The sequence below is a fragment of the Girardinichthys multiradiatus genome, chromosome 22, assembly GCF_021462225.1.
Source record: "Girardinichthys multiradiatus isolate DD_20200921_A chromosome 22, DD_fGirMul_XY1, whole genome shotgun sequence".
In the NCBI taxonomy this organism is placed as follows: Eukaryota; Metazoa; Chordata; class Actinopteri; order Cyprinodontiformes; family Goodeidae; genus Girardinichthys; species Girardinichthys multiradiatus.
In genome coordinates, this window is record NC_061814.1 from 20,761,712 (window position 1) to 20,789,111 (window position 27,400).

The following is a 27,400-nucleotide window of genomic DNA, read 5'->3' on the forward strand; positions in this document are numbered from 1 at the left end:
TTCTGCATTAAGCCTGGGTTTTGGTCCATACAAAGTCTACTGGTCTTAAGAGGTTGGGGGATTTGGCAGGAAAAGGCTCCTAAACAGACAAGAAAAAACAAGTACACTCAAAGACAAGCTAAGAGTCAGGGCTGGTGACACAAAAGCTATGGACTAAGGACTCCCATTTCCTTGGGTTACCCCTACCACTACTCACGCCTTTATCTCTTTGCACTTAATTATGGTTGTGGGTAAAGTTTACCACTGCAAACAAGGACACTTATTCAAGAAGCTGATCCCACATCACTTCTTACCAATTCTTTGTATGTACACTTATGTGACCTAATATGCATATATGTGGCCTGTAAACAGTAATCAGTTCTACAGCAGACATTATTTTTATGCAATATTTCTTACGGAAAAATACTTAAAATATTATATTTAGTGTATACAGTAGTTTGTAAATAGTAGAGATTAGATTAAGTATAATAATATCTAAATACTTTTAGTACACTGATGATTAGTCCATTGTTTTCTTTGTAACAAGTTTTGTTAAACCTTGTTTTTGCTTCTGAAGAAAATGATTTCAAGGGGGACATGTTGGTATGCATCAAACTATACAATATATTTGTTGTGATGGTAAAATATTTACAATTTTAAGATAATTCTACAGTGATTCTAAACATATATTGGCGGACCACTTAAAACTAGACAAGATGGGGGTTGTTGTGCCATTAAAATATGTTAACCCGGAAAATATTTAGATTACATTTTTTACCCCTTTGCTATAAACTGTGCCTCTGCTTTTAAGGGCAATGAAGGCAGTCCACTTTACCCTCGCTATACAACACAGAATCAAGGACACTCGGCTCCTTAGAAACGCAGGGTTGATAGCTTAGATTAAGGGTTATGGCTTGAAATGAGTCTCAGGACTATAACTATGCCACCTTTTGATTTGGACACTAATTTGTTATTCATTCAAACTTGTTCTTACAATTGAACACGTGCACCAGTTGTGCTAAACACTGAATACAGTAATTGCTAGCTCGAGCATGGTCAAACAGAGCAATTATGTACTCAAGCATGGACAATGTGAGGGCTCTAATCGATAGCAAGGATCTAGCTTACAAATACAGTGGTATTGAACACAATAGTAGAGACACACCTGAATAAACCCCACGCCACAGCTACGTACACTGCTAGAAATCTGATTTGACGTGTCATCATGTGTCTCAAAACAACAATAGTCTGCTTTGGAATGTAGGGGGGAAAGGCATCTTCTCCTTAATAAAGGATTGATCTGCCATATTGATCGTACATGACAAGGCTGTAGCAAGGAATTTGCCCCCTTTTCTTTTGTTATTTCCAGTCCCCTCCTTATCTTACGCACTCTGGCAGACCCATGCATGCGTGTATGTATGCACACACAACTGTGTGAGCGCCCATGCCCTGCCTGGAAAACGCGCATGTGCTCGGTGGCCCTGCCAGACCCCGCTGCTCAGTGTGATGTAAATTGTGTATGTGTAAAAAGCACTCCATAATCAGGCCATCCATCATCAGAGGCTGTCAGTGGGCTCTCTCCGGGTGATACATCACGCTCTCCTGTCCTCTGCCTCAGCTGGGGCCTGCACAACCCGCCAGGCATGCTGGGAACTCTGCCGGACAGATGTACAGTACAGAACGAGAGTGGTGGACATTTTGACATGTCTTTCCAATGATAATGATGCCCTACTGTAAATGTCGGGCGTAAGAATTACAATGAATGTGGTTTGGAAGGCTCAGTTTGTATCAGGTTCTGGTGACAGGCCAAAAAGTATATATTAAAACTTGTCTCAGTTAGTGTCAGAACTCAGTGCAGTCCCAGTTCCAGCACATGGCATGATCTCCCCATGCCGGCATGTCGCCATCTCATCTATCATGGAGATGATCTTTGTAACAACCCCGGCGTAATGAAATTGGTGACACAGACCGCCATCTGCTATTGATTTCATGCAAATGCTTTTGACAGCTGATGGAGACTTGCATTAGTGCTAAACGGTGCTGTCAGTTGATGAGTTGACAGTTTTGTAGTCATAGCGTGTAACACTGGCGCAGACAGGCACAGACAATGTCAATAATCTTGTAAGAGCTGCTGATGATATATACTGAGCACTTATATTCAATCTGGACAATAAATGTGCAGTTGTTGCACTGCTCTGCACATTTTTTCCTCCATGCAAAGATTTCCTTTCAACCGCTGAGCTTTTACAAGAATCATTGGGACCACTCTCCTTATGTTTTCTTGCATTGACAGGCCTGTTTCCACATTTTTACCCTCTTCACCTCCAGGTCTTTCTCCAATCCTTGACACCTTGTCATGTTCTTACTTCTCACTCGTAAACTTTACACTGTTATGAAGAGGTGTGATGATCCTAAACCAAAATTTGTTTGGTCCTCCTTGACCCACCAATGATAAACAGTGAAAGCAGTAATACACCCCTCACCCATTCTTACCCCTTCTGTAAGACTTCTGAGTCGCTTCAAGGAAACAAGAAACCCTCCACACACATCCCATAAATCCTGCGCTGGGTGGGGAGTCTAGCCGAAGGGAGGCGGAGGGACACAGAGAACTATGGGAGGTATGATAGGGGAGGGTGGGAGTTGGGGTGGGGGTGGGGGGGGGGTCACTGGCACGTTCCAGTCACGCCTGCTTCCCGGCCCGCGGCCAATCAATACCACTTTCCTGTTTTAGAGGCGGGTAATTATGAGGTGGAGAGATTGTGTGACCTCTCACCCCTGCTGCATTACTCGCCTGATATTAAGATAAATTGCCTGATTTTGGGTAAACATATGCTGCAATTCAAACTGTCAGCACTGGTTTGCTCAGGGATAATTTGTATTGATCTCCTGGCTTCTTCCCCATTTTGCTTACTGACCTCATGGATAATTAGAGAAAAAGAGACACGGGGAGGTAAGGCAGGGCTTGCATTTGAATACTTTGCTGGAGAGATGAAGAGCACATGGGGAGGGGGGAGAAGGGAACATTAGACACTAATAGAATTTTCATTTTCTCTCATTTTCTGCACAAATTTAGACAGGTTGTGTGTTTTGTTCAATTATACTCCTTATATCTCTTCACCCTGTCTGGATCAGAGATGCTTCATGTTTTAATTTGCAAGATGATGGAAATTTTCCTAACAGAATGTGACAGCAAATATGTTTCAAATTTAAAAGCTGATAACTTAAAGAATTATGCCCACATGTGAGCAGAATTAGTATGATAAGTGGCAAAAGCACAGACTTACTATGGACCCTCATGAAAATTTGGAAGTGGATATTTTTTATTACTATTTTAGTATTTCTCTCCAGAGACTGAATGATCGTGTTTCAGAATATGAAGAAATGGATTGCATGACTCCGTTTGCAGCTGTGACCGTATCGTTTCCTCTTTTGAACAGCTCCGCATGCGCACAGGCGTCCATGGCAGGCCTTCAGTTGAATTCGTCTTTCCTGGAATGCACATTTCCCAATCTTATTTTGATCTGACGCCTCAATCTGCCCCCTTTCTTTCACGCCCCGTTTTCTGCAAGAGGTTTTTAAGCAGCCTCAGTCGCCGCCACCTTACTTAAAATGAAGAGTGGATCGCTTGTACATGGCATATGAGTGTGGTCCGCTGCTCAGTTCTCCATGTTCTCTGGAAATAGGACATGAGTAACCGCTCTGAGAGAACAGAGAAACATGGCCGGTGCTGGCAGCCAGAAGTGCTTACATGGCAATACAGCAATGTGTGCCCTCAATCTATATGAAAGTGGACTTAACACGTGTATTGACTTACAGTATCAGGGTATAAACGTAGGGAAATGTTTGAGCAAAGCAGTAAATTCAAGGGAAATTGTTCCTTGTTAAGTCTACGAGCCTGAATGGAAGCTTGCACAGAGTACTAGCATTCCTGCCAGCCATTACAGCTTATTACGATAACTCTATCTTTCCAGGAGATAAAAACCTAGCCTTGTTGCCATTTGCCAGCTATTACTTTCGCTAATTATACTTAACTGCTTCGAGCTTATCTCCACTCCTCCTACACCATTGAGCAGTTATTTTTTTTTTCTTTCCCCCTTAACACAAATTAGAGGTGGAGTGGGAGTTGGAAAGGAGGAGACAGATAAACAGCACAAGCAAGAAGTTCATTCAAATGTTATTGCATTTGTGACTTGTCAAACAGTCAAAATGAAGCGCTTTAGGCACCTGCAGTCTGTTAGATGAATGCAGAACTATCATCACGCAAAATGACCTCTTCCCACAAAAATTCCACAATTTACTCGGTGCCTTGTTAAAGTATTCATACCCCTTGAACATGTTCTCAGTTTGTCATGTTGCAACCAAAAACTCAAGTGTGTTTTATTACGAAATTATGTGACAGACCAACACAAAGTAGTGCATAATTGTGAAATGGAAAGAAAATAAAATTGTTTTAAAATGTTTTCAGGTTAAATACAAATCTTAAAAGTTAGATGTCCTTTTGTATTAAGCCTCCCTTCCTCTGAAATAAAATAAAATGCAATCAGTTGCCCTCAAAAGTCAACTAATCAGCCCGTCAGTGTGTAATTTAATCTTGCGCTTCTGTGAAGGCCTCAGAGGTTTGTTGGAGTACAATAGTGAACAAACAGCATCGGTAAGAGCAAGGTGCATAACAGAAAGGTCCAGGATGAAGTTGTGGATAAGTTTAAAGCAGGGTTCGGTTACAAAACAATACTCGGAGCTTTAGAAATCACACAAAGCACTGTAGACTTCTTCATCTGAAAATGGAAAGAGTTTAGTGTAGCTGCCGACCTACCAAGACATGGGAATCTATGTAAAGAGACAGGCAGCCAAGAGGCCCATAGTAACTGGAGGAGCTGCAGAGATATACAGCTCAGGTGGGAAATTATTAGTTTTAGCTATTAGCGTTTTTTGTCATAGAAACCCATGTAAGGGGACACAGCAAGCATATAGAAAAAGGTGCTCTGGTAAGAGGAGAACAGCATTAAACCTTTTGCCCTGTATGCAAAACACTGACCATGACCATTACATACAGCCAGAGCTACAATACTACATGCACTAATAAAATGTAGTTGTTCAAATCAAAGCATGTTCATGTGTTAGAATCTAACTGAGATTCAGTTGCAATAAAATACACTGACAATTTTTGGTTGTAACATGACAAAATGTGAAAAACCTTGCAAGGCACTATAGAAAGTGTGAGAAACTTCCCATGGTAACTGTAAGAAGTTAAAACTGAATGGTGTGCATAGAGGGAAGTTAAAGAAATCAGAAGTCATGCTGCTGCTCCTCAGAATAGATACGTTCCAGTCAGACGACTAGAAAACATGCATGCAGACATGGAAACCAACCTATAAATCAACCAAACCCAAACCAAGCCAAATTGAAATTTTCACAGCAAACCCACGCAAAATAAACCTCATCTGTTTTAACACTGACCATATCATCTCCATCCACTGCAGCCAGTTACCACTCAGTGATTCCATCTCCAGCAGTCTTGAGATGAACAGGAAATTAAAATTTCAAAGATCTGCAGTTAAGATAAATCAATGGAGACAGATCAATGTTCATTGAAATTTCATGAACTTTGAGCCAATACAGATGAAAAAAGCTCAACAGTTACAGTCTCCCACAGATATTGCCCCTGCAACAGATAAAATGTAATTAACACGGTTAAAAGGGAGCAATGTTACAGATTGCACATCCATAATTTCAGCTCCTTTCATATTGGCTGTGTTATTAGAAAGGGCCAGAGACACCTGTTCAGTCCTCTTAGATGACATCTAAAGCATGTGTGCCACTTCTCTGAGGACGTTGGCGGACTTTCACACATTACCGGCCTGCAGAAATCAAATGGGCTCCCTTCACAGCTGATTGCAAGCGCAAATTAATATTGTAAAATGAAGATCAATACATGGACGGGGCACGGATCGATGGTGGCTAAATTACGGGTGAATTTTCCCCCTCATTCAAGATGAGTTGTGTTTTCCTCTCAAAGTCAATACCGCGCTGCCTCCCTCATTCATTTCTCAATAAACTTGCCGATGAATTTCAATCAAAACGTGGAGGCGGAGGGGAGGGGGGTGGTTGAGGGCTCAAGTTCTTTTAAAGCCCGTTGGGTGTGGATCATGCCTGAAAATAGGGAAAGAAGGAGAGGCAGTGAAAGGAGGAGAGATCATATTCCTCTCTATGTATACTGTGGCAAAAGACTGACTTATTGAGGACTTTTCTTTACCAAACAAGCCACTAGCAGTTGGAAAAAATGGGCCCAATTAAAACTAAATCAATGCATACCATCTTTAATGGTAGAAAAAAAACAACTAATCCTTTCATTTTTTTTTTGCTTTTGAACGATAACCACTTTCAGGGAGAAGTAATGGGGACAATACCCACTTCAAACATAAGCACTTATTTCAATCAATTTCCCGAAGCTGGATTTCACAGGTCACTTGCTGATAACACGCTGTGGAATAATGCCACAGTGTGCTTCTCAAAGCCTACCTGACAAGCTGGCTGACAGTGGGGGAGTGCAAGCACGTGTCACATCAGCCCTCTAATTGGACACAAGGACCTTCCTTTGTGGAACCTTGTCGCGATGCACAAAAGCTCACGGGGCCTTCAAACCAAGCCCATCTAACTTGGCAATGTGTGTGTCTGCTCCACTCCTGTAGAGCTAGCGCTAAAGATCAGCAGTTGTAATAAGACAGGCAGGTATGGCGATGGCTGGTGGATAACACGCCTTGACACATGCTAAAACTGTTGTGCCAACTGGTTACAACCCATTTCACTGTGGCGATGACATTTATAAATGCCTGTGTCATCCTTTCTCTCTCCTGCAGTGACTTTTGTCTTAAAAACAGGCTTTTGAGAAAAGATCCAAAACCCTGCAAGGACCATATTATAAATACACAAGTGCAGTATGAAGTATTTAGTGTGTGTTTGTATGTCCTCCTCAGAAGCGGATCTGTTTACATACCTCCTTGAATGCCTTTGATTATAACATATCTTTTGGTAGGCCACACCCCGTCACTGACCAGTCAGTAGTGAATTTTCAAACCCAGCCCTGCAGGACAGGAAATGAAAAGGAAGCTCTCCATCTAATCAGCTTGTAAGTCTAGGACTTCAAAGTGACGGCAGGGCGGAGAGGATAGGCTCAATTCACCAGCTGGACAGCACAGGGTCCTATCTGATGTGGACCGATAAAGATGTCTGTGGTTGTTTATTTAATTTTTTCACGAGAGAGGAGGGTCAAGACTTGCTCTACATTTTGTTACGCCTTCCACAAGTGGAACAGGAAGTGTTTGATTTATAGCTATTTATAGCTTTGACAAAAAAGGGCTTTTTGCTAAGTTGGCTTAAAATTTTTTAAACATTTAGCTGAAGTGTACAGTCCCTTGCAAAAGTATTCTCTTTTCAGCTTTTTAAGTCTTTTTGGGGTATGTCTCTTCCACCGTTGCACCTCTAGAGACCTAATTTTTTTATCATTCTTTACAAAATAGCTCAGGTAGATTAGTTGGAGAGAATGTATGAAAAAAAAAAAAAAACATTAGCTTAGATGTGTACTTTGACTGGGCCATTCTACAAATATATATACTGTGATCTAAACCTTTTCATTGTGGCTTTGATTATATGTTTAGGGTTGTTTTCCTGATGAAGGGTGAACCCCCGCCCTGGTACCGAGTGTTGCAGCCTCTAACAGGTTTTCTTACAGGATTGCCCTGTGTTTAGCTCCATAGATCTTCCATTTAACTCTGACCAGCTTTCCTGTCTCTGCTGAAGAAAAACGTCCCCACAACACCATCATGTTTTACTGAGGGGGAGTGCCACTTTTTTTTTGGTCTTATCTGATTTAAGCACCTTTCTCCACATGATGGCTCTGGCTTGTGGGAAACTTTAAACAGGATGTCTTATGGGTATTTTTTCCAACAATTCATTTTATTTTCACTGCTTTCCATAAGGGCCAAGTTTGTGGAGCACTCAACTAATATTTGTCCTAATATTTATCCCACCTAAGCAGTTGATTTTTGCTGCTCCTCCAGAGATACCATGGGCCTCTTGGCAGCCATGAAGATTAAATGTCTACTTGCCCAGCCTGTGAGGTTAGGTGGAAGGCCAGGTCTTGGAACTCTTTCTATGTTCAGATGATGATATTATAACCTAACCGTGATTTAAACCTTTCCAGATTTTTTTTAATTGTAAAATATTCTAAATACAATGCATCTTTTTTCCCACCTCACCATTTTATTCTATTTTATGTTGGTCCATCACATAAAAACCCAATAAAATTCAATGAAGTTTTTAGTTGTTATGTGACAAAATGGGAAAAAAGTTGAAGAGGTATGAATACTTTGGCAAGACATGTTGTCTGTAGAGAGATCCCACTTCTGCACTATCAACCTCTTCCTTTCTGTTCCCTTACAGGGTTGACATTTCTTGATCTCCACCAGTATTGAGTGAAGCACACATGACCCCTTTGTCCTTATGTTGATGAATGACTGCCTCATACCCATTTTGTCAGATTTTGGTGCAGTGGAGTCGATAGCATCACCTTGGCGAGGAAACTTCGTGATCCATCAGCCCTCAAGGCTGTCTGGCCACCACTAAAGCCTGGCAAGAGCAACTCTCTGTATGGGGGGCATCTGCTTCATCCAAAATCCTTCACCCAGTGTGCTGCAGTGTTGTGAGGTCGAACGAATGGCTTTTATTACTGCCGCTTTACAATGGGAGGAGGAAAAAAAAAACCACTTGACTTGTACTAATAGCCGAGAAGCCATGTTGGTCACCAAAGGTCTGAAGACGAAGCACCCTGTCAGTGCCCAGCTTGGGAAATTAGCAAATAATGTTCCCTTCCCCCTGACAAATATGTGACAGCTCGCCTTCGCCAATCATTCTCTCCTAACGTTATGATGCATGTCCTGGATCCCCACTGGAGGATACAGGCGAAGTTTACTGACCCTCAATTTACCCATGACAAATGGGGTCCCGGTAAATGTGCGTTTTCTGGGGCGCGGAAGGGGTTCATTTTAAGCAATCCTGGTTATGTGGATGTCACTGATTAGGATAAATAGCAGCTGAGTGTGTTAGGACTGCTCGCAGAACCATATTACCACGGGCCTGCATCGCTGCCCCTGGAGGGGAGTTCTTCATGGAAAGTTGGCCAAGATAAAAAAAAAAAAAAGCTCTGATGCAATTAGGAGTTTAAATTGTAAGAATTGAACAGTCAAATCTTTATTTATGATTCATTCCTTTACACAGCTCCATAAGCATGCAGTAAAAAGGTTAGGAGGAAACAAATGAGGTTTAAAATAGGGACTTTATATTTAAGATATTTGATTAAACCCATTTGCTGTTGTTTTTGGTGCCTAATAAAGTGTAATGTAAAATAAAATATCGACTCAGGTGCAGCCATGACTTTCTCCTTTTGATTTTCCACAACCTTGCTGACAGCTAGTTCTACCACTCCTGTCCTGACCAATGGATAACCAATACATGGATTAGACAGAGGACAAGCATGTAAGCTCCAAGGGACAAGGCTCTTTTAGAAGGCCGCAAAACAAACAAAAATAGCTTCCTGCTCCTTTAAAAAAGTGTCAATTAAAGAACATGAATAGGCTCCTTGAAGCAGTCAACTACAGTTTAGTTAAGTTTTATATGGTCTGTCTGTTTGTCTCATTAGTGTTTTAAACATTCAATAGCCTATGCCGACAGGATTATTTGACATACACTACAGGATACTCTCTTTCTGAGAATGGATTGTGAGTTTTGGAGCCGATCCAGGGTGATAACCTGACTGAGGACGTGTCCCTCTGCTGTTCCAATTGACTGCAGTCTCCTCTGGGTTGACTCTTGGTAATTTGTGATAATTTCTTAAATTGACCGAGTTAAATCTCCACAATTAGGGCAGTGGGGAAAGAGGAGTCTACATGAAGGAACAAGTACTCAGGTTACATTCTGAGTTTGAAAGCTTTGATAACTAGACCTTTGAAATGCACATTTTGCTCTACGGTGACGTTTTGTTCCCATTTGACAGCACTGTGTCACTGCATGCCCTTTTCCACTCGTGTGACTACAGTCTATTTCTGTGTGTAGGCCATTTGTTCAAGTGCCGTGAAAGAAAAAGAAAAACTGTGGTTTTAAAAAGAGCTGTTTCATTTTTAAAGACACAATCCACTCTCCCCGCACTCAATTCACTTTTTAATTTCAGAGAGAGGTAGCTAACATCCTTTTTACCTTGCAGTTACTGTACATATGGAATCAGCGACACCTAATTCTGGCATTGTGCTGCCTTTTACGGTTTTTACCCTGTTATGCTTCACCCCCATCGCACAATCACGATGAGCTGTGGAGGGAGCAGGGAGGCAAAGGAGACGGACTTGTCTGTTGGTTACTTTCTCTTTTAATTCACCACACTAATCAATTGGACCACCGTTGCCTCCAGGGGTAATTGTATCTTTATACTAACTGGAAGTGAGAAGGAGCCGGGGAAGACGGAGTGGAAGAATGGGGGGAGAAAAATCAACAAAGATAGAGAGAAGGGGACGCGTTTCCCCAGTAAAACCTGATGGTAATCATCCCAATCCGCTTAGCCTCTGTGACTAATGGGGTCTGTTCTTAAGGGACCTGGCACTTTCACTAGGGTGCTATAGAAGCCATTAATGTCTTAACTTATACACCTTCTCAGGGCTGTTTAGTAACACACACACATAGACTCATTTGCACTCACACTTTCTTCCCTACTTTCATTCACTTTCAGAAACACACATACACGTACACAACCATACTACACTCCTGTTTCATTATCCCGGTGCCTTGTTGGCCTCTGCTCCGCTCCTGCTAGGGAGGTTAAACGTAGGAGAGGTGGGCCAGACTGCACGGTTGGAAGAAAAGGGGACCAACGGCTGTTTCTTGGGGGGGGGGGAGTGGTATTTTTGGGGAGTCAGTGAGAGCAAGGGGGACTTGATGAGAAACAGCTGCTCCGGGATGGAAGGTCTGGATTGGGATATTTTTGGGGGGGTGGGGGGTCTCAGCTTTGGCCTTGCTATGCTCAAGGCCAGAGCTATTCTTTAGGGTCAGAAGTACTGAAAGGGAGGGGGCATTTCATTTTGCCCACCAGAGTTGGAACAGACAGAGGCTTCCAGGTCAGACAGGCTCTGACCCTCACAACCTCTGTCTACTCACCAGTGATGACAGATAAGACCACCACTTCCTTCTGTTAGCCAAGATAATCAGATCTTTTACTCGTAGTGTGACACACACGCTCCCTCTTTCTCTCACCATCTCCTCTCACACTTTCTCCTACAAATTCATGCTGATCATACACGAGAATAACTTCAGACACTCTCATTTACTTAACCTGGTTATAGGCTTTCTTATTTATTCATAAAAAATGAAATCACATTTGACTTATAAATTCAACAAAATAAGCTAAAACACTATCTATTATACTAAGTGGCAGATTTAAATGACTGGGAGAAGGATTTATCTTGATGGCTTTGCTTTGATTTGGGATGATACCTAACATACTTAATATTCACCGAACCAGATCACTTGCACAGAGAAAATTGACTGTTGACTACTTGATGATTTTTGATTTTGAGAAGAGTCAAAGTTAGCTATTTCCAATATCAGTGAGGTGTTTAAAGGTGAATTAAGAGGAAACAACAAGATCTAAGAAGCTATTTAATAGAAAACTATATTTTGTTTGATATGCTGACAAACATCTCCGATTACATTGAGCTTAGAGAGAGAGAGACAAAGACAGAGACTTTCAGCAGATAACATGAAGGCTGAAAATAGTACAGCAAAGTTGCTCTGTTCATTCATTTATCCATGAGCTTTCAAACGTCTATCATGAAACTTATGGTTAGCAACATGCCTTTGAAAAAATACATGGAGACTGTTTCTTTGAGCTTGCTAATGTAAGCTATTAAAGACAGTTTAAAATGACAACTATAGTAATTATTTTATCATTGATTTAAAATATTTGTAGGACCCGCTGTATATTGACTGCTCTCTCGAACACATGGTAAGACGTTTAAATTTGCTCTTCATTTTAATATCAACAATTCATGGCTGGAGAGCAAAAAAATATCTTGAATGTTGCTCTTCTCATATAATAATTCTTAAATAGAAATCCAAATCCGCCAAAATAATTTTCGGTCTTTAAAAAACCCGGATATAAGAATTTGGCCACAAAAACATGTTAGGTTCAGCTCTTTATGAGTGGCTTAGATAGATAGTTGAAGGCTCCACCCAAATGACAGAGTGGGGGTAAAGTAGTATAAAAAACTGTGAAAAGACAAAGAAAGACAGGAAAAGAAGGTTCTGACTCACCAGTGTAGACAAATCTCCCAGGGGCACCTTTGCAGAACTGCTTGGACTTGTAGGACAGCGTGACTTCCACAACGCCGGGGATGTGCCGAGGGGGCGTCTGAACACGGATGGCGTGAGGAGTGATCAGCTAGTTTACAAGGGGAAAAAAAAGAAATCATGAGTTACCAGCAAAAAACAAACAAACAAAAAGAAAGAGAGCATATTTTCAGGGCAGCAACAAAGACATATTTTGCACTGAGGTTTTGTTAAAAATGTATAGTGTCTTCACCTAAGTAGACCTTATCCATCTTAAATCAACTCCACCCTTATAGCTGTTTGTGCAAACACTATTTGATGAACCTTTACCTTCCCTTACTTTTTTTTTCTTTTTACCTGTTCTTTTCTCAATAGGTGCACCACCCGCTACCCCTTGTAAATGTTCATCAGTTTCTCTATAAATAACTATTTAATGCAAACATGATGACTGTTTATATAAGTTTGGTCTTGCCCCTCTTAGACTAGCCATTAGTTTCAGCCTCTGAATCTGGATTTATTCCTAAATAAAGACACCAAGAGATCTGCTCTTAGCATTTCAACAGGTCTCCAGTTGACCACCAGTCTCAATGACATTACCTGTCTAAATAAAAGTAAATAAAATTATTTTTGCAGAACCTCAATTCAAAATAAAGTATCTCTTTAAGAAATTCTCTATAAGGAAATGTTATATTATACCTCACTCCATACAAGCATAGTGCCGAACACGACTTGTAGACCATCGAAAAAGTTGTCACCGATGATGATGACGGTGGCTCCTCCAGTGGTCCATCCCTCACTGGGGCTGATAGCCTTGATGCACGGGGTGGCTGCTTATCCAAGACAAAGAGAAGAGCAAATTCAGCACCCAGGCTTTGACACTAGAGCACATGTCTCTTTTCGCTCAGACACGATACTGAATCACCTCTACGTTTAGCCCTGAGTGTCTCTCCCACAAAGACATATCATGGAAATTACCCCCCAGAAAAAAAAAAAATGATGGATTTGTCCTTTAAGGCATGAGAATCAAAATCATTTATCAGCCCGGTGGAGTGGTGTAGTTAAGCAGACCCTTCAAATGGTCCACTTCACAAAGGCTAAACGTCAGGCTCACCAGGAAAATGATTTGATGGAGCAAATTATGTGTCAGGGCAAATGTAGCTATCAGAATTGATTAAGCATTCACCGGCATGTACAGTAAAATTTTAAAGCTGAACACATCTTAAATGAGTCAAGAAGTGGAAATGACAAGCTAAAGCTTTGCTCCTTCATGTTATTATATTACCTTTGTTCTACAATACAGTGAAGCCGCACTCCGAGTATCGTTTCAGGTTTCATAACGTAAAATGCGCTCATGAATTATTCAGAATGAGATTTTTTTTTTGCTTTCTTTTTGTGATCGATTCGATCCATTTCATATTGTTTATTACAATGCTTTTCATCTGGCATGACTTCTGCTGTGCGGCTCCACCATTCATCAACAGTGGGAGTTGTTATTATAATCTAATTTGAGTGATCTTATGCCTCACTTTCACTGTCACTTGATGCATTACCTTAATATGGCGTTCGGCAAAACACCGTGTTTACAACAGAAATAGCATGACAGCTTGCCATAAAATAGCAATATCAAATTTAATCTATTTTCATCAATATCTTATAATACGGCATGAAATGTGCATGTTTTTCCTGCTCCTCAAAATGCGTGCAACTATTCCTGCAAGTTCTTTCTCATTTTTTTTTTCTTTTTCCCCTCCCTCTGCAAGCTTAGTTCTAAACCTCCTTTATCCTTTCCATCCAGTAAGTAAATCACAGCCACCCATTGTTGTATGGATCACCTCAGACAAGACATCTCTCTTTTGTTTGCCTTGCTGTTGGGTCTGTTCAGGTCATGTTTGTTCTCTCTCGCTGCCCATAAAGTGCACACACACACATTGGTACTACAGGGAATCTGACTTTAACAGGCGCTGTTGACTTCATGCTAATCACCTCGTACAGATTTTCATTTGTGAGGCCTGGAGGAGTGACATTTGCTTTCCTTAATTGGGAAGCGGAGCGTCTGAAAGAGGACCAACCCTCCGTGGGCATGCTGGGCCCCCTCTAAGGGCCTGACCTTCATCAGTGCGGACGATTACAGCAAATAATTCACCCTTCAAAATTACTGTAAACAAATTGACTTTGGGGATGAGAGAGAACGATGGGAGGGAAGGAGGTGGCAGGAAATAGGAGGGGGCAAGAAGAGTGCCTGATGGTGATGGTGACGGCGACGGTGCGGGCAGCTGCTGCCTGAAACCTATGATGGGTTACACTAAGTCACGTGCACCCATGGGCACGAGCATAGACACACACCACCTCAGAAATCCCAGCAATCACAACCCCCTGCTCCCTCGTAGAAGGACCCATGGAGAGGCAGCAACTGAGGCCCTAAGCCGTCCACCCTGCTGCCTGAAAATTTGCATATGTCTCAATGCACAGACAGAGCGGGGAGCATGTGCTGAATGGGGACCGTGGCGAAGTGGATTACACAGTCAGCACAGGCGATCTGATGACAGACACGCACAATGCCCCAAATACACCCCCCCACCCAGCAGATGATAGACATCAGTCGAAGTGGACGGCAGAGGATGCAATGAGCCAGCCTGCTGCATCACTCCGTCTTTACAAACTTTGGACTCAAAAGCAGAAAATTCAAGGCACAGTCGTCTACTTAATTATGCTCCAAATAATTTTCTGTTTTAAAATGACCACATGCTGCAACTTTGTAACCTGTTTTCATCTTTTTCTTTCTCAGTTTAACGTTAGCCACGGAGGACGTCAAAACTGGTACAAGATCTGACTGCAGGAGCTTTTGGCTCTGGTATTGTGACACTCAAACAGGTCTGATGTGGCCCTGTGAAGCCGCCCTTTGTTCTGCCTGCTGAAATGTGTTGTAATTGTGCTGTGGGATGTCCAGATGGTCGGTTGATAGTGCAGCTGATGGGATTATACCTTTTACCTCTCCCTGGGCCATCTGTTCCCTTTGACTCTCTTCTGTCTCTCTTTCTCGCTGTCTCACCCTCGGCCTCTCCTTCTCTTATTCCTTTTCCTCCTATCCCCTTTTTCCCTCCTTCTTTTTTCTTCCTTTTAGGCCCAGCAGTCTGGATTCACTTGTCTTTATTGCATAAACCCTAACAGCATTACAGCCACTTGGCATGCAAATGAGGCAGGCGCTGCAGGCTCTATGGTGAGTCTCCCATATTGTCTGGGGCTCTATAATGGTAGAACTGAGCTGAGGAACGTGCGTGCATGAGTGTATGTCTGTGTTTGTGTGTGTATGAGTGTGTGGGTGAGTGAGTGAGAGCGTTTCTGTATTTGTCGTGTGTGTGTGTGTGTGTGTGTGGTGGTGGGGGGGGGGTGCTGTGGGTAAAAGACTCAGCTATTTGTGAGCATGTTTATGCACCTTTGTGCCTGAATCCATACATGTCTGAGTGACAGCCGGCCTCAAAGCACATTCATGTCTGAATGCATAATATGCTTGTTGTGTGACAGTGCACACAAGTGAACAAAAATGTCACATGGTGCGACTCAGTCTGTCATCCGCGGGCCGTCCCCTCTCTGCGCCAATAGGGGGCAGCACTTCTTGAGCCTGTGCTGCAGATGGAAAGGATGCCTCCCTGCTTCAGCCAGTCTGACAGCCACAAAGGCTGAAAGCCTCTCACCCTGTGAACTCCAGAGGAAGAATGTGTTGCTAATTTAAAGCACACCGTCTGTCTGTTTGCCTCCAAGTTGTCAGAGCAGCTATGGAGGACAAGGTTGGAGTTACATTTTATAAAACCGCCTCTCCTTTTTTTCCTCCTGTGCCACATCTCAGTTTGTTAAAGGTGACTCAAACAAAGTGAGCCATCGCTGTTGATGCATGATAAATTAGTTTGTTGTAGAGCTGAGCCTGGGAGGAAAAAAAAAACAGATCTCAACTTCTAAAGAAGAGGGAAGGTGTATTAAAGTTATTAGACAAAGACATGTTCAACTGGGCGGTTGACAATTGCTTCTTTTCTCGCTTTACAGGGCGTCACTCTGCTGCTTTGAAGAGTGCGGTGAAGAGGAGAATAAAAGGATGGGTTGGGGTAACCTGTAAAGAACCCACACACACATACACACACACAACACACAGAGGGTCTCATGGGAGCGGGGGAACACGGAGGCAAGGGCTCAACCTCTTTAATTGCTCTCCTCATTAAGAAACTGGTTGCTAGGCGATCCACACCTATCGTGTCATAAACGTGAAACACACAAACAGAACGTCAGCGAACATAATGACTTTGGTGCTCCGGGCAGGACTTTAATTATTTGATTTTGTTCTCCAGTAGAGGAGTCATTAATAAAGACAAAAACAAATAGATTAGCTTTTTCCTCCACTAGGACTAGAGAGCACCCAGATATATTAATTGTCTGCTATGTTAATTCACTTTTTTTTTTTTTTTTTTATTCATAGTTGTTGTATTAAACATTACATTTGCTTTTGGTCACAGAACCATTAATGCCCATTAATGTGTAGAGAAGCTTGTTCTAGTCGTTGGCATATATAAAATGTTCTCCTAGCCATAATTGGCCCTTGAAATTTAAATCTAAGCAATTACACAAATGTTTAAGTCAGCTTTCTCTTTTCTTTTTAACATTATTTCAGCTGTACGTTTGCTTCTATCTGCAAGCAAAGGCCAGGCAGGTCGAAAGTTATGCTTAGTGCATTTTACTTTTTGGATTTCCCATGGTTTGGTGGTCCTTCTTTTCTCTCTTTTTGGCTGAGAAGGCAATCAGTCTATCATATGGAATCAGTTGGAAGAAAAACAGTAAGTTCTGTTTTTCTCATAGGCCACCCCACCCCTCCATGCACCCACCCACCCACCCACCCACCTACCCACCCACACACACACACACAGTATCAACTGACCCCCCACTTCTGTCTTTCTGTCTTTCTCCGTTCTCCCCCTGTTTCAGCTCTCTCTCAGCTAAATCTGCAGAACCCCAATGGCAGGAAACTGACCTCACAGCCAAATTCTTCAGCAATTTGATCATGTTTCACATAGGCTTTTAGGACAAATGTAGGTACATTACAAGACTGGAAGTAGCATAATATTTTTGAATAAGATGTGGTTTGCTGTACATGAGAATAAACACTCTGCATAATGCACAGTATTCCTAGTCAATGCATAACACAAGTTGGGATGGAAGCAAGAAGCAACTCAAAAAGTACCAAAAAAAATGAGACGATGGAGGAACTATTGATTCTAAGGAAGGTGTGTGATCTGAAAACTGGAAAAAGAAAAAAAACTAACAGGAAAAAAGGAGCGTAGCAAATTATAAGATGTAAAAATGTGCCTACCATTTTCCAGATAAGGAGGCGTACCTTCTGAAGGGTCAAGTCTGCGAGCCCTTCGCCCATGCTTGGAATTGTTGTGTACAAACATGTTGTCAGAAACGGCCAGGACATGGCCGTCCACGTTGACGGTCGTCGATACGACAACCTGCGAAAGGAGTGAAAGAGAGATGTGACATAGCAAGATACAAGCTACAAATTCAGACTATATATTGCAAACAGTTGTAGCTTGGAACAAGACTACACATGGTACCTTGAACCTTTTCCCATTGTGTCACATTACAGCCATAAACCTTTATGTTTTTTAATGTGATTATATTTGATAGACCACTACAAAAATGTTCATAATTGTGAAGAGAAAGGAAAATAGATTGGAGATAGATGGGCCTAATTATAGAGCAATCCTGTTGGAGGTTGCAAAACATTCAAGACTAGGGTGGAGCTGCACCTTCCAGAAGGAAAACTAAAACTGAGAAAAACTGATGGGATGAAAATTCTAGTTTTAAAAAGTGAGAATCTGATAAAAACACACATGACAAGACTTAATTATGACAAGACGACATAATTACCAATCTTAATACAAACACATGTCGAACCTTTCAGATATGTGTTTATAAAACAAAAACATGCATCACTCTTCTTCCACTTAATAATTTTTGACTTGTGTTGGACTATTACAAGAAAAGTCAATAAATTTAATTTAAGTTCATAGTTGTATTGTGACAAAATGTGAAAAAAGTTCAGGGCAGTGTAAGATATAACTAAGAAATGAATGAGTATTAAACAAAATGAACTACTTTCTATCGAGGAGCATACCTTTGTAACTACTGTCGAACCTTCGGAAGCGATTGTCATCTTTGAAACTATCGCATTACAATTATTTTGCTTCTTCTCCATTTCTGCTTGTTGTCTTGCTTTTGTGCAATTGACTATTTGATCGCTGGAATACCATTTCCATTTATCCACACCACCAACTGTCATCATGACTAAAACTCAAAATTATTGATCAGCTTCCCACCAACCCTGAACACGGAAGGCCTTTCCTTTTAAAATATTACTGGAGTCATTAACAGCCAGGCCGTACACCTCCCCATCACTCAGCAAACATTTTACCAGGATCATTTTCCAAACCACACTCCATATTTTATAAAGCTTATTTTTGTTGTTGTTTTTTGGCTACCGCACTCCAAACAAGCGAGCCAGGCTGTGAATGGCCAAAGTGTTTTCTGAGCCGGAAACAGAGAGCCCCTCTCAGGTTTGCTTCGCCGGTAAGTGACCTCGGCGTGGTGCTGGAATTTAGGGGGGGTACTTTTTTTTGGGGAAGGTGGGGGTTTAAAGGGGTGGAGGGAGAAGGGGAAGTGAAAGAGCTCCATTCTTGTGAGCAGGTTCAGAGCTGGGCCAAGCTGAGGATGATGGATTGGGCCCTTTCTGGCCTCCAGCTGGTTTTGGGGGGTAATAAGTAGAGTCGAAGGCATGTAAAATACACAACTTTGGCTGGAGAAATACCTATGCAGGAACATTTGGGAAATCCATTAGGGGGTTATGGCATCCTAGCTGTTATGATCATCATCATGGATGATGAAAAAGTATCCTTTTGTTTCAGAACCTTAAAAAATTGAAAGTTGGTGCTTTCATTTCTTTCCTGACACTAGAAAGTGAGGGGTGAAAACCCATGGTGGCTGTCATGCATCAGTCCACATTCACCCTGGGGGAAGATTTGAGGAGGCAGGGGAGGTCTGATGCTGGTGACATCAGGAGGGGACTCCCTGTCTTGTCTGTTTCATGTCTGGGCTTCTTCCTGGAGGATGCTGGCTCATGTGTCTATCACTGAACAGTGCTGCCAGTGATGGACGTTCTCCTGTAGTTTGTAGTTGCCCTGATAGGACAAATCACACTAACTTTTGCTGTCTCACCTTGACCTTGTGGGCTGTTCGTGTTGAAAATGTCTCGCTAGGATGGATGAATGGTTGGATAAATGGATCAGGAGAAGGTCAATCACTGTTAGTCTTTACTTCTCTGACAGATCGAAGTGAGAGGGTAAAAGAAATACTAAAATCACTCTGAGTTCATGTGTTTTTTCAGTAGTTTCTTCTGCTGGCTGTACTTAGAATTGCATGATTCGCATTAAGCATATGCACATGTGGCTTAGAATGGAAGACGGACACAAAGAAAGCAAAGACATGCGCTGCGTTTATGTCCATGCATCCATATGTGTTCGTGTCCGCGCATATGAGTGTGCGAGAAGGTATGCATTTCCTCTGCCAGACAGATCCTGGGTTAACACTGTTGTTACATGTGGTCGGATCGTCCTCCCCTGTGCGCCGGGGCTCAGAAAGCTGTCAGGAACACAATTGATGGCACTCTTAAATCCTGTATCCTTATTTGTGTCAGATGGTATTCCCTAATAAATATTCTGTCCAGGGCATGAACGACACAAAATTCCTGTCTCTTTCTTTTTCTTTTTTTGCCTCCTTCAGTGTCAGTGATAATGTTGAGAATGTGTTCATATGTGAATCTGTGTCAGGGTGAGTTAGTGCAGAGTAGCAGCTATAGCTGCACATTTCTACACCTGTGCGTGTGTGACTGTGTGTGTCTGAAAAAGGAAGACAGACAGTGAAAGACAGTGACAGAAATAGAGCGTATGTGTGAAATAGGTTTCAGTCACCTGGAATCTGCGCATGTCTCGTGGATTCCCTGCATTTTTCAGACAGTTCTGATTGCACTTGAGAAAGAACTTTAGGAAGAATCTGAAAAAGAGCAACAGAGAAAAGGAAAAACTATTAGTTATGTTTTCAAAGTTGAAATGTATGAAAGAAAAAGTGACGGAATAACAAAATTAAACTTTCTTAACACTCCTGGTTGCATTCATTTACTCATTCATTCATTCATCTTAGGATTTTTATTGTCATTTCATTGTTCTAACCCAGGAGCTTCAGCCTCTTTGTGATCTCACCTCAGTTCACAGGTCTTCCCCAACACCCATCTGCCACTAACATACACTAGTCACTTGATATTCCACCCACCTCTTTAATCCCAGGACACCCCCTGTGCAATTAAAGTTCTCCTGTTCAATAGGGAAGCAAATGAGGCCCACCTGTGACCAGGTCTTGTTTGAAGAGCATCAGGGATAAAGGACCTAACAAGGTGAGAGCGCGCCACAAAACTTATAGTCCTGTCAGGCAATTAGGCGGACACTCCTGGGACCGCAGAATGCCACACACACAGGCACACACACATAATGCATACACACACCCATGTACTTGTGGGTGGGTGAGGCAATTATGCCACAAATTACAACCTGGCTAATCGTCTCAACAAATGTCACATCTGAGTGAGATCTGGGCTTGGTTTAGTTCCCATAAGCTGCCCTCTTCTCTCACTGGATTTATTGATAAGGCGGCAAATTTAGAGTTGTTTATATCAAGATGTGGTCTCCCCGACGCAAAATAGTTAAAGAGGGAAAGTTTACAAGGAAGCAAAACCTCTGAGAGAAATTATCTCAGCTGTAACCCATTGTGTAAGATCCATACACACAGAATAAACAATGAAATCGACCACAGATCCTGACTGATTGTGCCTTTGGTTTCTCCAATTAGAAATACAGCACAGTCGTATTTATTTTTCATCACATTGTACTGTTATTACTATATACAATGCCATTGTTGCCTTTGTAAAAGTGACTTGGCTTTAGAATCACTGTGTCTTACTGGATTACCATAGATTGCACCATAGATTGCATGGCCATTTCATTCAGCTAAATTCAGTGGCTTGTGTGGCCTACGAGGACGCTTTCACAACACTTAAGACTTTTCGTTCGCCCAGTGGGATTCCAGCCAGGCCATAAATCAGTCTAAAATGACCCTTCTAACCCTGGCCACATTAACACATGCACTGGTCATTTAGAAGCGTTCTTCGATAGACTCCTATATTTTTGCACTCCACCGTGGACCCAGGAGGGAGAGCAGAGGTGAAAAAATATTTTCCCTCCACATCTGAGGAGGTTTGGCTTCAACATCAATAAAATATGTTTTAAACCATGCCAGAATGCTGATTGCCTGTCGGTGTGTGGCAAGGCCGTAAAAAAATAAAAATCCTAACTTGTCATTAGTGCGTTTCACTTGATTGTGTTCTCTGTGTTTTTCGGGTTGCATCTGTTGGCTGATCATCAAAATGACCATTATGTACTCTAATTCCCTGACCCTGTTTTTATTTCCCAGAAGAGTCATAATGTAGAGCAGCAGACATCTGCGGAAAGCAGACCTGAAATACGACTTTTATTTGTCTGTCGCCTCTCATACAGCATGCACGTATTCGTATGTGTGTGTGTGTTTTTTTGTTTTGCACTGGGGTGTTTGCGTGAGGATGTGCATGCACATGCATCACCTATTGAGAGACAATTTATGTCAGTCAGAGACAGAATATATTTTCCAGGCATTCACTTCTTGAAAGAAACACATCACTTTCAGAGTTGGTCTTGTCTCTTTCTTGGATATTTCAATGCCTTTTCCTGCAGTTCCTGCAAAACCAAAAGTTGGAGTGTCCACACAGTCATAAAGCAGCTCCTTTATGTTTAATCTTATAAAGGCAATTAAGTACAATTTCTTCACTAAAAAAAGGCTTTGTTTTCACCGTCCACACTGCTATAGCATTCATTACATTTGAGTTGGTTAGGATTCTCCATGAGTACTCAGCAAATTGGTCCTTGGTGAAAAGGAGAGCAATTAAGACAAGGCCCCTCTCTCTCCTGTACTTCTTAAATATCTACAGAAGTTTGTGCTGGTGTTTTGGCACGCACGGAGACAAAAGGAGGTTGTTTAATTGTTTTTTAATGGGATATCAAGTCGTCGCTGCCATTAGATGTTGGCAATGGAGGGCAAAGGGGGATAGAGGGAAAGAATGAACTGCAATTAGGTTTGATTAAAGCTATCCTTCTCAATAATCAGCTGTTCTGACAGGACAGGGGGACCCTGGTGGCCGCCGAGATGGAGGAAGGTGTTGAGTGATATTAAGGCCAATGAAGGGGATATTAACATGGCTAATTAAAGCTCTTCCAAAGCCGGGAGAGGAGGCTCTCAGTGGACTGCACTGGATGAAATAATCGGCCAAAGCAGCTATCAGTTGGAGGAGGGAGAAAACAGGAGTGTGGGAAGGGGTGGGGTGCAGTCCATGCGAGGGAAGGGGGAAGTGGGGGGTGGGGGGGTAAAGGGAGGGATAGTGGGAGGTGTAAAGGAAAACTATGAAGTGTGAAGAAAGACAAAGAGGAAGACATCGACAGGCATATAGAGAAAGACTTCCAGGCCAGCTACAGAATTTCTTTTTGACATCAAGCCTCTCATTCTGTACGCCCGAACTCTGCCAGTATAACTAAGACCTGACACGGGCTTTTATCTCCGACAGCTAGTCATACAGGTCCACAAATCAACGTTAAAACAATCCCGCTCATGCCTTGGTCTAAGGCAATTAATACGGTTCTCCTGTAGTACCTCCATGCTTGCCCACTGCCGAAGCTACTAATCATGCCATAATGATTTCTCTCCCTCTGGTCAAAGGGGAAATAGATTGTCTCTTTAGTAATGCAGCAGGCTCTGCGCCTTCCACTCCCTGGCTTCACAGACCCAGTAATTGAGGAGAAAAAGGCCGACTTTGGCACTTTGACTGATTTGAGGGCTGCTAGACCCTCTTATCTTTACTCTGATCATTTTAGGCTGACACTCAAAGGAAGACCCATCGCCCTAATTCGAGCTCACCCTCTCCCATCATCAAACAGAGGGTAGAATAAGGAAAAAAGGGAGAGAGAAGAGGGGAAAAAACAAACACAAGAGGTGAAGAAGCCTTTCTCTTATTTAAATGGCCAACTTAATTGCTAGGTTGATGTCACTCATGCATAAATGTCCAACCTTTTGATTTGAGTGAGGAGGGCAAATAAGGATAATGTTGTATTATTAAGAAGGTTCTATCGATCTTGGAGGTTTGCTGTCTTCTCATTTTCATTCTTTTTTTTCAGGGTATGTGCCAGGTATTAAAAAGTCTTAGATTTATTCATCTTCATTTTAGGCCTTAAAAGTCTGAAACATGACTAGATTTTTTATACTAGCTCATACATTGCAGGTAGTTATGTCCTATGTTCATTGCTTCTTCTAGTAATTTATTGTTTTGTTAATTTTTTTTTTTTTTTTAGAAATGCCCTGATTTGTTTAAAATGTCATTACTATTGTTATTGTTTCTTTTTTTTATTTTCCACTTGAGCCCTGCACCTAACCAATTAAGTATTTCAGTTTTACCTCCAAATGATCACAAAAACATTATCGACAAAGCCATCGCTAATGAAACTATTTTGCCATGTGTGACTCCCCCTATGACTTCTGAGATTAAAAATCAAGATGTAGGAATTCACTTTCAAACTGAAATACTCTGGATAACTATGTGCATATAATCTGTAAATATTTTCCCTAACAATGTCCAGCCTTTTCAATAATGTTCACTAAGAGAGAACAGTAAAAAAGACAATGCACTGGTTGCTGCAGCTTTCTATGTGTCTGTTTAATGTGACACTTTTTTTCTGTTTCTTTATTAAAATTAAGTGATATTTCTTAAATATGTGATATTTCCCTATTGAATTTCTGAAAAAAATATATAAGCCATATGTTTAGACACTTTAAGTGCAGAACATAAAACTTATAAAAATATTAATAACAATTCTAAATTTATATTTATTTTTGTCTAAATTCTCAAAATTATTCTATTACTTTTCAATGATTTCTTAAATTATTTACTGGAAAGGAAATTTTTTCCATCGATAGTACACCTTGTTCTTATTGTTCAAAAGAGCTTCTCTGTATTTATTCAGGCCGTTACACAATACAGTGACAGATGGCCACAGTATCCGTAAGAGGCAGGTATTGACAACTCTAAGCTCCTGATTGGTGCCCCGGCACTAATGACTAGCATGCAGTGTCCACAGCCGGCAGCCATGACAGTGAGGTCATCCGTTGCGGGGTGGTGAGTATCGATCACCACCCAGCTCCAGCCCATCAGGCCCCAGCTGCCTCCCAGACTCAATGGGCCCCTGTTACAAGAGCCCTGTAAGAAACGGCTTCCAACACCAGACTACAATCTGCTGACACCAGATCTCTACGCTGAGATAGTAGTACACGGGTCAATAGCATATCGGATTTCCAAAACGCCAGGGTCTTAATGTCAAGCCTCCTGCCTTTCCTACCTACTGCTCTGGTTATTAGGCACTTCACTGAACTGCATTCAGATCCCTGTTGTGACAAGAAGGGGCAGGTAAAGCGAGAAATAGAGACACTTACAGATCTTAATCTTCCCCGAACCCTTATTTATGCAGCTGAGCAGGCCCAGATATACATGCCAGTTAAGTCCTTGGGAGACCGCACTGATCGAACTCGACCCTTTCTGTCATATTTTTGGTTTTCTGCTGTCCTCTCTCGTCAAACGGAGCTGTTTTTTCTCGCGTTAGCCGAAGTAAACCACAGCACATTAACAATATTTGCTCTACCCCTGTACAAGTGCCGAGGGACCAGACCAACAGATCCTATCACTTCTTTATCAGGGAACAAGTGCCTCACTATCCAACCTTATTGGGTTTGGGAGATTAACCCCTTCCACCCACTAGTGCTGTCCACCTCCTCAGAGAGTAGCAAGGCAGATGTTGCTGTGATTATTATTGTTCGACATCAAATACCCTCAACTACACTTCTCTGAGAATTTATTAGGTATATCCAAGGCCCTTTCTGGGTTTTTTATTTCTTTATTTTTTCAGCTGCTATTGTCGGTTCATTCCGTTTCATATTTCATATTTCTGTTGCTCATATGTGTGTTGCGAGGGTGTCACAAATAATTTATGTGCTTCCTCTGCAACGTAAGATGTAGCTCTGTCCCTCCATTCATCCCTCTTTACCCTCTCCACCACTCCTCACCCCTTCCTCTCTAATGGGCAGAGTGGCATTGACATTATTTCACTTGAGGATCCCTCACTCTGTCAATCCCTCTTCATTTAGTCCATGGCTACAGGACTCATTATGGTATCTCTTCCTCCTTCACTCACCCTCACACTCTCACTCATTCTCCTCACCTCCTGTCTCCCTTGCTCTCCACCTATCTCTCCCCCTCTCTCTCTTTCTCTACACTGTTACTTTCTTACTTAAGAGAATCGCCCGTCTTCACAAATGGTTTCACGTCAAGCCTACTCCCTGCTATAGCCCCCACTGATTCCCTCTGGGCTTTGGCACAGGTTTACTGTAACAGATTAGACGAAGACTTGGAGCTCTTGCTAACTATCCATCACTTGCTAACAGTGGACTAAGGCTGTGTGCTTTATGCAGCTTTTAGCTCCAGCCCCGCCACACATTGCATATTTAGCCCCGAGCTTTCTCTGCCTTTCCCATCCCATTCACATCGAGACACCACTGAGGCTGTGTGCTGTTGCACGCTGTTCTTTGTTTTACTCTGAATATGGCATTACTCTACTCTGACTTTGAACACAATATAATAAGACACAGGATATAAATAATTCTGCGTTACTTTGTGTTGCCTGGTGCTGTGGTAAAAACAAATCTGATGCTAAATGCTGCTATAGAGCAAACATCGTCTGCATTGAAAGTGGAATCCGTCAGTACAGCCGAATTGTTGCCTCCCCCTGAAGAAACGTGGGGTTTATTACAGATTAGGTATGGGGAAGCACGAGATTTTCAGGGTATAACATTAAGCAAAACAACAAGGTTTTATGGTAACTACACAAAAAATTTAAAAGTAATGCAGTAAAGTAGCATAAGTATAATGAGCTATCATAAGCTGGTTAATAAGTGGAACTATGTGCTCCAGTAGCCAACTTGTGGTCAGCTGCTTAGCCAACATGCTACTTGTAGTTTCCCAAATTTAGCTTTATAGCAATCTTTCAGTTTCCAGAACAATGGCATATTTCCAGACGGTCAAATGTGTTGTTGATGCATGCAATGGAAAAGTGAGGTAGCCTCGTTTAATCCATCTGACTGGCAGTGTGCAGTAACTGGTTAACGAGGGGGAAAGCTAGATAAGTCGGTGTTTCATTCAGGTGGACAACATTTTGGCCAGTCCAGCACTTTCTCTGGCATCTCATTATAGGGGACTTCAAACAATTCCTCTAGGGTTATTCTTCTGCTGTCATTCCTGAAGTGAAGCAGTGTTATTTTTTTAGTGGCGACTTCTACTGCTGGGGTAGAGAACTGCAGTGAGTGGGACAAAAATAAACCATGAAAGACTATTGGGACACCACCAGTTCAGTTAAATTTATTTTACACTGATCATGAATATAAGCTAGTATTCCTTGGGAAACAACTTAATTTATAGCAAGTGGTTTGAATACAGTGCTGACCAGTGTGCAATTCTTGTGTAATGTTTTGATTTGCCATAAGGTGTTCTGCAATTGTTTTTTCATTGTTTTGGTCACTTTTATAAAATTCTTACCCCTTATATTACCTGGCTTTTAAATAATTGTTCTCATTGATTTGCAAATTATAATTTTATTGCTTCATCCTATTTACTGTATCCTATCACATCAAATTGAATTGTATGGTATTTATTTGATGAAAACATACTGAATCAGACTGAATTGTGGTGGAGTGGTAGGCTGAATTGGATTAAATAGGTATTTGCTGCTCATGTTCCTCCTATGTAGCAGTTTGTTGGCAGTGTATCAAGATCCATGTT

The 27,400-nt window shown here is 41.8% G+C and overlaps 1 protein-coding gene across 2 annotated transcripts in view; it reads right to left on the reverse strand.

Annotated features, from left to right (window-relative positions):
- LOC124858999 (transcription factor COE3) overlaps window positions 1-27,400 on the reverse strand; it is an 87,075-nt gene that overhangs the window by 15,004 nt on the left and 44,671 nt on the right. For both annotated transcript variants that reach the window (XM_047351393.1, XM_047351392.1), the window contains exons 7-10: window positions 20,358-20,439; window positions 17,723-17,840; window positions 13,042-13,175; window positions 12,331-12,457 (exon numbers count right to left, since the gene is read on the reverse strand). In XM_047351393.1, the coding sequence (XP_047207349.1) occupies window positions 12,331-12,457; window positions 13,042-13,175; window positions 17,723-17,840; window positions 20,358-20,439 (461 nt within the window). The remainder of the gene's footprint in view (window positions 1-12,330; window positions 12,458-13,041; window positions 13,176-17,722; window positions 17,841-20,357; window positions 20,440-27,400) is intronic.